Source organism: Aegilops tauschii, chromosome 7 (assembly GCF_002575655.3).
Source record: "Aegilops tauschii subsp. strangulata cultivar AL8/78 chromosome 7, Aet v6.0, whole genome shotgun sequence".
Taxonomy (NCBI): domain Eukaryota; kingdom Viridiplantae; phylum Streptophyta; class Magnoliopsida; order Poales; family Poaceae; genus Aegilops; species Aegilops tauschii.
This window is the reverse complement of record NC_053041.3, coordinates 572,281,536-572,292,450: the sequence shown is the minus strand read 5'-3', so window position 1 is coordinate 572,292,450 and position 10,915 is coordinate 572,281,536. Positions and strand designations below refer to the sequence as shown.

At 54.5% G+C, this 10,915-nt stretch overlaps 1 protein-coding gene across 1 annotated transcript; it reads right to left on the bottom strand.

Annotated features, from left to right (window-relative positions):
* Positions 1-6,631: 6,631 nt before the first annotated feature.
* Positions 6,632-9,493, bottom strand: LOC109785535 (cytochrome P450 77A3). The gene is made up of 2 exons (XM_020344125.4): positions 8,144-9,493; positions 6,632-7,457 (listed from the first exon to the last, which is right to left on the bottom strand). The coding sequence occupies exons 1-2, from the start codon at positions 9,257-9,259 to the stop codon at positions 6,987-6,989; spliced, it is 1,587 nt and encodes a 528-aa protein (XP_020199714.1). The 5' UTR covers positions 9,260-9,493; the 3' UTR covers positions 6,632-6,986.
* Between the last annotated feature and the right edge of the window lie 1,422 nt (positions 9,494-10,915).

The window sequence follows — 10,915 nt, the reverse complement described above, 5'->3', positions numbered from 1 at the left end:
CGGGCGGCCGACCCAAACGGACAAAAAGCGGACAAATGCGCCGTCCGTTTGGGTCGCCCCATTGGAGTTGCTCTTAGGGTTTCTCGTCATTTGGCGTGATTTGTTGTCAGATGCTTCACATTTATTCAAGGGTTCAACGAAGACGAATGCAACTCCAGGGCGCAAGTCCATAGAGGCATGTGCATGAAGACTTCTCAGCAGTCGTCGACAAGGTCAAGCCGGCTTCATCAGGGGAGGGGCGACAGTGGCGCATCGGCGGCTTGTTCTGGCGGCGGTTGTGGTCGTTCCATGGTCTCAGAATTTCGATGTAATTTTTATTATGTTTGATTCGTTAGGCAGGTTTTTAGGCTCATTTTGTCAGGCAGTTTTCTTTCCTTCCCATGCATACGACCAGGGATTTCGTTAGGCGGTTGACGATCGGTTGCTGTCCATAGTTAAGTCGGCTAGCGTATCGTTTGGTTGAGACGTCCCCTTCATGCATATGCATATAACCCATTGCCAAGCAGACAAGATGACACATGAACAAGTGAGAGATACGATACGATGGTCCATTGCTAATTACGTCGACGATCGGGACATGGTCGATTAATCATGTCCGCACATTATAGCTGGATACGCATGCATGCATGGGTTTGCGACTAATTAGGAACGTTCTCATAGCAACTCCAACGGGCCGACCCAAACAGACGGCGATTTCGTCCGCTTTTTGTCCGTTTGGGTCGGCCGCCCTCCCCGCGTCCGCTCTGTTTTTCATATGGGTCGGCAGCGCGCCCAACGCGCCGACCCATATGTGTAAGCGTGGCCGGCTGGCCGCCCAATTTGACATTGATTTGAATTCAAACATATTGTGAAATGAAATAACAAGCAAAATAGTTTAGCCGCCCAAATAAATTGTATAGTTTTACAAGCCAAATACAAATAAAAATGTTTCACATAGTTTTGCGAACGAATAAAAGAAGATACATCTATTGGTTGCCAACATGAGTCCATGTATGCTCAACCAAATCATTTTGCAGTTGCAAGTGAGTTTCCCAATCACGCATGTCTTCATGAAACTGAGTGAACTGCTCAAATGTTGCCGCTACTCCATGCTCAGGCACAACATTCTCACCCTGAAACTGAAAGCCTTGATCGTACAGACGTTCCGGGCGCTCGTCTTCTACGATCATATTGTGCATGATCACACAAGCAGTCATCACCTCCCATAGTTTCTGCGTGCTCCAAGTATTAGCAGAATACCGAACGATGCCCCATCAAGATTGCAAAACACCAAAGGCACGCTCGACATCCTTTCTAGCACTCTCTTGTTCTTGGGCAAATCTTTTCCTTTTCTCTCCGACAAGGTTGGGTATTGTCTTGGCAATAGTGGTCCACTGAGGATAGATACAGTCACTCAAATAGTACCCTTTGTCGTAGTTGTGGCCGTTGACAGTAAAGTTCACCGGTGGGCTGTTGCCTTCGGCAAGCCTAGCAAACACTGGCGAGCGCTGAAGCACGTTGATATCATTGTGTGATCCAGCCATGCCAAAGAAAGATTGCCAGATCCAGAGATCTTGAGACGCCACGGCCTCTAGTATGACAGTGCAAGCCCTGACATGTCCCTTATACTGCCCTTGCCAAGCAGAAGGGCAGTTCTTTCACTCCCAGTGCATGCAGTCTATGCTGCCAAGCATCCCCGGGAAGCCCCTGTTGCCATTCATCGCCAACAAACGGGCTATATCTTCAGTTGTCGGCTCTCTCAAGTACTCAGGGCCAAACACAGCAATCACACCCTTGCAGAACTTATACAGGGACTCTAGGCATGTAGACTCACTCATACGGATGTACTCGTCAATGAGATCATCGGGCACTCCGTATGCAAGCATTCGGATGGCGGCAGTGCATTTCTGATAAGAGGAGAAACCAATCTTGCCGACGGCATCCTCTTTGCACTCGAAGTAGTCATCATAGCCGACCACTCCCTCTCTAATACGGTTGAAAACATGCCTACTCATACGGAACCGGCGGCGGAATTTGTGATGTTTGAACAACGGGTTTGTTGTATCAAAGTAGTCCTTCCAGAGAAGGAAATGCCCGCTCTCTCGGTTACGATTCAACGCCGGAAGGTGGCCCGGAATGGAGCCACGGAACAACGGCCGCTGGTTGTTGAGGTGGTGATGGACCAACACAGCAGCCAATATCTCCTCCTCCTCGTCGGACGACGAATCGTCAGAGTCGCAAAGGAAATTGTGAAAAAAGAACTCGTCGGCGGAGTCCATTTTCGTACCTTGGCAAACTGTCGAACAGCTTGCGGGCGTCGAAGAAGGAAACGGCCGGCGAGGGGAGACGCGGCGCCCACAGACCAGCTAGCTGCCCTGCCGCGTCCGACGAGTGTGACGGCGTCCGACGAGCGTGCCGGTCGGATGTGGCGGGGGCGGCGAGGCGTCTTCTTGGTCGCGGGCTGCTGTGCGGTGGGGGAAGCGGCGGCGGGAACCAGTTTGCTCCCCGGCGGCAAAACGGCGGCGACGGGCGACTGGGGGCAGGGGCGGCGTTGCTGGGCGAATGTGGAGGCGGCGGCAGCTAGAAGAGTCGCCGGCAAAAATGGGCGGCGGCGTCGGTGACGGAGGAGGCGGGGCGAGGGTTGCTTGTTGGCCGGGGGGAAGGGGTGAGAGGGGAGGCCAATGTGCCACAGACCAGCGGGCCCGGGGACAGGAGTAGGCGAGCGCGCGCGTCCGTCGCGTGTCCACACCGACGCAAATCAGGCTAAAAAATGGGCCGGGATTGGGTCGCCCGCGGACGAAAAACGGACGCGCGTCCGTTTGGGTCGGCGCGTTGGGCCGCCTTTTCTGTCCGCGCCGACCCAAACGGACGGCCGCGGACGAAATGGGTCGCCCCATTGGAGTTGCTCTCATGGCGTCGTTGTTTAGAGAACCGCAGTGTCGAGCTGTACAAGGCGTGGTCAACATGGCGGTGCATTCCATGCATCTCCATCTAGCTCCGGGCGACTCACTCAGCGTTGGGCTCCTCTACGCCACTGACAAGAGTCGCAAACACAATGTGACAGTACTATGTAGGTAGATGCACCCTCTGGAATGGCCGGCCAGTCCAGTACATGCATTCATGCATGTGCCGGCATAATTTGTCAGTAGCGCAAGCAGCTGCTGCTGCAGCCGAGTGTAGCATGCGCATTGAGCTGTTGGACTAGGTGCGGCCACTCGCCGTGGTCAGGACCACGGTAACAACAACGCATTGATCAACTGCCATGCTGCCATGCGGATCGCGGCCGGCCGGGAGGAGAGCACGCCGGCCGGCCGGAGTTACTCCGGTGGCCCAGCCCGCGTTCAATTCCCCATCTGTTCTTGCATCCCCGGCGTCCGCTCGCGTACGACACAACGACGCCACGGTGCATGCATGATCCATCTAGAAGAGGAATCCATCTATTCACGCGCGGTAGAAATTAAGATGAGATCGACGCGGTGCTGGATCGACGGACACGGACTGACGGGGGGGTTGGATCCATTTATTGCCTGGTTATTGCCGTGGGTGGGGTTAACGCAGTGAATGTGGGCATGTGAATCCCTGACGAACTGGCCGGCCGGACAGCTCACGGGCGAGACGCGTCAAAGATGGCCAGCTCTCCTCTCACACCCTGTTGCATCGTCTTCGATCCGTAGCTCAGTGTGAATAGAATGGAGAATGGCTAGGCTGGCTGGTCGCCGTGCATGGCGCCTTGCTTCCTGCACCGGAATCTGGACGTACAGTGAACTGCAACAGGCTTCAAACCTCATCTCCCCGGCCCCGGCAACTCGTCCGGTGTAATCGATTGCGACGGACCTACGGTGTCGCGTGTTCATGGCCCGGCCGTCGTCCAACCACCGGCATCCGTCCCCCTCTTTTGATCGGTCGCAGGCCTAAGGCCAGCTCCAAAGCAGCACCGCACTTGTTCCATTACTGTTCATTTGGGTCGAGACGGACAAATATCACTGCCCAACGTGCGCCCTTGGACGCAGAATCTGTCCGCCTAGCGTCCGTCTAGACCCATTGCTGACGCCAAATTGGACCGAATTTGTGTCCAGACGAACAATAAAATGGACACACGTGTGTCCTCTCGGTGTCTGCCCTTCAAACGCATGGACGGGCCCGCATGTCAACCACCCAGATGCCCCACCCCGGATCCCTTTCAATGCTTAGCCCATGGACCGGCGAGTTCACATTCACTATCACTTCCATACACTTCTTTGCCCACACGGGCCTGACAAGCCCTACGCCGGGCCGGCCACAATCGGTATGTGGAAGTGGATCCCGGGGCCGTCATGGAAGCACGACCATGAAGTCGAGTCGTCTTCTAGCTCGTCGGGGCCGAGGAACGCTGGCGGCTTCTTAATCTCGCCTCCCACCGCCGCACCGCGGCAGAGGCCCTACATGAAGATGGAGGTGTGCAACCGCTACTAGGATACGGCCACCACGCTGTCGTGGCCCGACGTGCACCTGCCAAACGGGTGGCATCTTAGCTCGGATCGGGTGCCCGTGTCAACCATCCTGGCGAGTGGCCGCCCATCTTTTGGAGATCAACCACCGGCGAGCCTAGCAAGCAAAATCCAAAAACCAAAACGGCCAGGAATCAATTACACCCAGCCTTTGCGATAACAAATGTCCTAAAGATATTAAAGATGCACACAACCAAAAACCAAACATAATAATAAGAAAAAAAACGAAAGATCCCGCTACAGTTCATAAATCAACATAAATCCATACGGACACAGCATCATAGTTCATCCGACCAAACAAACATATATTCATACTAAAGATAACTAAATACTAAAAGGAGATGGATAGGGGTGTCGTTGGAGTCGTATGAGCCTTTCTCGTACGAGGAGGAGATGTTGTCGGCGATACGATGGACGGCGCGCGCCTGCTGCTTCGCGAGCCAGGCAGTGTTTTTGTCGGTGGCCGCCCTCTTCATCGTGAGGTGCTCCAACCTTGCGTTCTTTTGGTGGAGGTGCCCCGCGTCACCGCTGTGGTCAGGAAGCGGTTGAGGAACGCCGTGAGGAGCTGCTCCTCCAGATCGACCAACGTAGGGACGCAGGACCGGCAGGAGGAAGATGCCTCCACTGCCTCCTCCCTCTCCCTTGCCCGCTGCCTCACATGGCGTGTAGCCCTCCGATTCAGGCGGTTGCATCAGTTGCGGCGCGCGCACGAACATCCAACGATGACTAGGAGGAGCAACCGTCGGAGGGGGGTGGACGGGGCCTCGATTCATCGGAGCGGAGCACACAGCCCTGTGCACAGTGCGCGATGGGCTGACACCGTCGTCCGCGCTGTGTCGCCGGGTGGCAGGGAATGAAGCCGAGCTCGATCTATCACCCATATCCACCAGCGACCGCCAGAGCGCGATGCAGTTGGCGAGCCCCTCCTTGTCGTTCACCCTAGTCTCGCTGAAGAAGGCATCCAAATCGATGAGGTCATCATCTCACCTGGATGTGCTGCCGGAGCTCAACATTACGAGAGGAAGGGACGGAGAGGGGAGGCGAGCCGATGGGGAGGTAGAGCGGAGAGTGATGGATCAAGCTAGGGTTTATCGAGAGGGGGAAGGGGATTTAGTGGGGACAAGGTGGGGTTGGCGCGGGCCATCATGGACCGGCCTGACATGACAGACGTGTCCGGTCCGCCCCATTATCAGGGGTGCCGGTCTTCTCGGGCATTTAGGGGTCTTTTGAGGAGGCCGACTGAGTAAAAAAACCTTTTTTTTCATGCATGCATGATCTTAATTAGACATAGCATGGCAGCATAAATGTTCCACTTTTAATACTCTCGATAACCAAGCAATGTAGGCCTAGTTTAGATGGAACCCAATCCCTAACTGCCACTCACTTCCTAAGCCATACTTCTGATCGCTACCGCACACCAACCATCCGTAGTGAAGTCCTGCTTCTACATATCCATGTCCGTTAGCTGGAACAGCTTGCAAGGGATGTCCCTCTCACGTCTATCTTCTTTTCCGAACATCCATTATTCTTGATGCAAAGCTCAAATGTCGGCTTAATGACACAACTGCATAAACATGGATGGCTGAACCATGGCGTCTTTCGGCGCATCAAGCACCAATTGCTACCTCTGACCAAACCAGCTTGCAGCCCTGACTTGATGCTTTCAGTCACACACGTGCTAACTTATACGGATTTTAATTGATTATTAACCTAAAATTTGGTCCAATTCAAGATATTTAACTGCAATGACGCCCTAGAAGCCGAACTACATGCTCTAATGCAAGGAATGGCCCTTGCTATTCAGCATAGTGAGGGGTCTATCATTGTTCAAACCGACTCATCGGAAGCAATGTTGTCAATGAAGGGGGACAGTCTTTGGTTTTCTACTTATGAACATTTGTGGCTAAGATTCAGCATCATATGGGTGTAAGAGAGTTTATACCATCGAAAATTAAGCATGAGCAAAATAGGGTAGCAGATCGATTGCCTTCGTATAGTCGTACAGAGAGTACTACTGCTATATGGCTAGGTAGAGGACCATCATGTGTGGAGGAACTTTTGCCTCTTGATTGTAACCCTGTGATCTTGGAATAAAATCTATTTCACCCTCGCAAAAAAAAAAAAAAACAGGCTTCATGGAGCCCGTCCTCCAAAACGCCTACTCCTTAGAATTGGCGAATCTTTTTGTTCAATGATATGGCAACAAAAATATTCTCCAACGAACAGCAGCAGGTTATAGGTACATTTGTGGATCAAATCAAGAATTCAAGAGAAGAAGAAAGAAGAGAAGGGGCTCGAGCACTAATCAAGAGAAAAAAAGAAAAAAATACATGACGCTAAAATTGAAGAGGTGGCATTGCATCATGATGTCCAACGAGCAGCAGCTGCAAGCAGAACCGATGTCACGCCGCAGTATTTATCTATATCTTCTTGATGAGGCATGACACTGACACCCTGCCATAATCACATATCCGTGACGTGGTACGCGCCGCGCCGTGCATTCCGGGTCGACGGAGGCAATCAATTCGCGGCCACCGGCGGCGGCTGGTTGCGCTCGACGATGCCGGCCCGGAGCGAGTTCTTCATGACGACGGTGAAGGCGAAGGTCTCGGTGGGGTCTGGCGGCCCCTCGCCGGCGGGGGGAGTCCACCGGAGCTCGCGGATCATGTTGGCGAGCGTGAGCTGGATGTGGAGCACGCCGAGCGTGGCGGCGGGGCAGATGCGGCGGCCGGCGCCGAAGGGCATCATGCGGAGCGCGCGCGTGCCGGTGATGTCGGTGTCGTGGCCCTCGCCGCCCTCGAGGAACCGCTCCGGCCGCCACGCGTCCGGGTCCGGCCACGTCTCCGGGTTCTCCGTCACCCACGCCGTGTAGAACTCCACGCTGGCGTTCGCCGGCACCCGGTACCCGCCCAGCTCCGCGTCCCGCGTCGCCGCGTGCGAGAGGACGAAGTGGCTCGGCGGGTGCCGCCGGAACGTCTCCTTCACCACCGCCTGCGACCAAGAAAATATTCAGTCACGTACGCCGCCGGCAGAAAACTGTCGCCATAATTAGTAAAGTGCTGGGCTGCTGGCGCCGAAAATTGGAGCTTTCTTTTTTGCATGTACTAGCACTCTGTGGGTCGCTTTCAGTTGACCATGGCTCACTGATGATGAGGTAGCAAACGTCATTTTCATATCTGTTTTCATGTCCAAATCATCGATGATGATTGATCATTTGGACACCAGCTACACTTGAGTGGCCAGCTGCAGGAGTGTCTGCTTAGTTTAATCCCTACGTCAACTATCCTTAATTAGTAGCCGAAATCTTGGTTCGCAGGCGTGTGGTGATGGTCCTTAAACAGGAAAAGGAAAGCAAACATGGGACCGATCGACGGATGGTGATGGTGTGACACTTGTGTTCCAATCACAAACTGTGAAAGTTTAGTTGATTAATTAGCTGATAGTTCAACTTATTAGTGATTATCAGTTCATGTAGCTAATGTGTCATAATGCTAAAGTGGACATCTCTCAAGGGTAATGCCAAATGTCTACTTTAAGGGCAACAATTTCGTAGAATTGATTTTGCCCAAATTTCGTAGTAAGCAATTTGCTAAATTAATTGATTTGTCGCTAGAGTTAATGATGTCAAAGATAAACAATGTAGAGTATTCTAGAATTGGAATGGATGGATTAATCACCTGCAAGTAAGGCAAGGCCTCGACGTCGGCCTCGGTGATCCGGGCGGTCTTGCCGGCCTTGGCGACGACCTCGTCGTAGACCCTCTCCTGCGCCGCCGGGTCAAGGATGAGGTGCATCATGACCCACTCCAGCGCGGTGGCGCTGGTGTCGGTGCCGGCGCTCATCACCTCGGAGCAGAGCGTGACCAGCTCCTCCTCGCCGAGCCGCTTCCCTCTGCCCGGCGGCTCCAGGTCGAACAGCGAGTCCACGTACGCCTCCCCGGGCGGGCTCATCATCTCCACGCCGCCGATCACCCTGTTCCCCTCCCCGGCCGCCTTGCACGCGTTGCCGCCGGTCCGGAGGAACTCCCGCCGCGCGCGCACCAGCGGCAGCAGGCAGTTGAGCTGCCGCCGGCGCAGGTTCTTGGCCTCGGCGAGCTCCCTCCGGAAGAGCGGCGTGAGGAGCGGCAGGAAGTCCGGGAGCTTGGGCAGCGAGATCATCATCACGTCCTTGAGCACCTCCTCGATCTCCACGATGAGCTCGTCGGGGATCTTGGCGCCGAAGCAGATGCAGATGAGGATGCTGCAGATGGTGAGGCGGCAGCTGGCCATCATGCGGACGGCGCCGGTCTTGGCGTGCTCCGCGCGTATCCGCCGGAGGTGGTTGCCCATGGCCCACTCCCGGATCCACGAGAAGCCCTTGACCCGCTGCGGCGACACGATCTCGGCGACGAAGTTCCGGCGGAGCGCGCGCCAGAGCGGGCCGTAGGGGGCGGAGTTGACGGTGCACTTGCCGACGCTGAAGAGGAGGCGGATGGGGCTGTCGGCCGGGCGGCTGGCGAACATGGGGCCCTGCTTGACGAGCGCGTCGTGGATGAGGTCGGCGTCGGTGACGATGACGAGGGTGCGCTGGCCCATGCGCATGGTGAAGATGGGCCCGTACTTCTCCCGGAGGTCGCGGACGACGTACATGAAGGGGCGGCGCTGCAGGATCACCTGGAAGAGGTTGCCCACCACCGGCCACCCCGGCGGGCCCGGGGGGAGGCCGTCCACGCCGCCCGTCTTGGAGCAGCGCCGCCACCACACCAGCCCCAGCACCACCGCCGACGCCAGCAGCAGCACGTCGTTGACGTCCATGGCGCCTTAGCCTCCTCTTCGAGCCCGACCAGCTCACGATCTCGATCCCTCTCCCTGGCGACCGATCGATGTCTCGCGCTAAGCTAGACGAGGAATGACATGCAGTGAGTGTGTACCGTGTACGTACCTAGGAGGTAGGTCGATGGATGAGCTAGCTAGATAGGGAGGTGAGGAGTGTCGTCAATGGCGGAGTGGGTGGAGCGATATATAGCGGGCCGGGGCGAGACGGGGGAGACGAGAGTACTGTGGCGGGCGTAAATGCGAGCCATCTACCATCTGAAAGGGGCCATGAATGCGAGCTCCAGTGTGTGTCCTTTAATGCGGGCTCGTGAGAGCTTGGCGAGCGAGCTGTAGGAGTAGGACGGTACGCCACTGGTATTGTACTGTGTACCGGCGGCAGCAAGCTGGCCATGGCTTTCTTTTTCTGGGAATCTAGAAGCGGCCGGGCGGCATTGCTGCGCTCATCGCTCTGCTATCGCTTTAATGGCGCGCGTCAGTGAGCACGAGCCGGAGCGGTTGGGAGGTCGATTGACGCGGTCCAACGCGCTGCGACCACGACTCCATGAGAGCCATTTCCCCCAGGGGCCGGTGCACTGCCATTCCCGCGGTGTTAAAAGGGTTACAATTAGCTTTCTCCAATTGGGTAAAGAATATTGGTCTTAACTCCTTTTTATTTCTGGTCTTAACTCCTGAGCAATGAAATAGCCGTATAATAAGACCCGCGCACAAATAATGTGGAGGGAGCAGGGTTAATTAAATTTCGCATATTTCGGTGGGGGTCGAAATATTTGTAACCCTGAAATTCTGAGCCAGATTCAAACAAACTTCATAATGATTTTAAATTAGGTTAAAATTAAGTGGAATTTGAAATCTAATATCCAAAATAATTTTAAAATATTTGGAATTTATGAAATATCGCATATTTTGGCGAGGTCCAAAATTGTTTTGTTTTCAAAATTAAAAACCTTGGGAGGGAGGTTCTGCAAAGACCGGATCATAGCACTAGAACAAGTAATAAGAGCATCTCCAAGGTGGACCCTCAAAACGACCGCATATGTCCGTACCGAGCTACGGGTGTAGTTTGCCACCCCTATTTGTCCACAGACGCGTTCGTTTGTTTGAATTTCCGCAAATCAGACGCAAACTAGAAGGAGGTTTGCGGGCATCCAGACATCCGCCACGTTCCACTCCGCCCTTCGTCCTCTCTTGCTCTACATCAGCACCCTCGCCGTTTGACACCATCGGTGTACCTCTCTTGCCGCCGCTTAGGCATTAACGGATGTACGCAGCTCCAACGCACGTGCCTGCCTACCTCGGACGAAGTTGTCATCCATCTAGGATTCGCCCGCAGGCAGGTATTCGCCACCTGCCAACGTCGTCCATGGCGGACACCACGCCTGCAGGTATTCCGTAAAATGGTGAGCTTTTTTTATTGACTTTCTTGTTGCTTTGTAGAGTAAGAACGGTGGCAGGGTACTCGGTGATGGATGAGAGATGTTGTGCGATGCATGGAAGGTCATCTCTGCGGACTTTGTAGGCATTAGGAAAGGAGTCTTGACTTTTTTTTTTGCAAAACACACATGCTTCGTTTGATGAGAAAAACGATTTCAAGCCCTACGACTTGCACGTGATCCATGAACGCAATGTGAAGTTGCT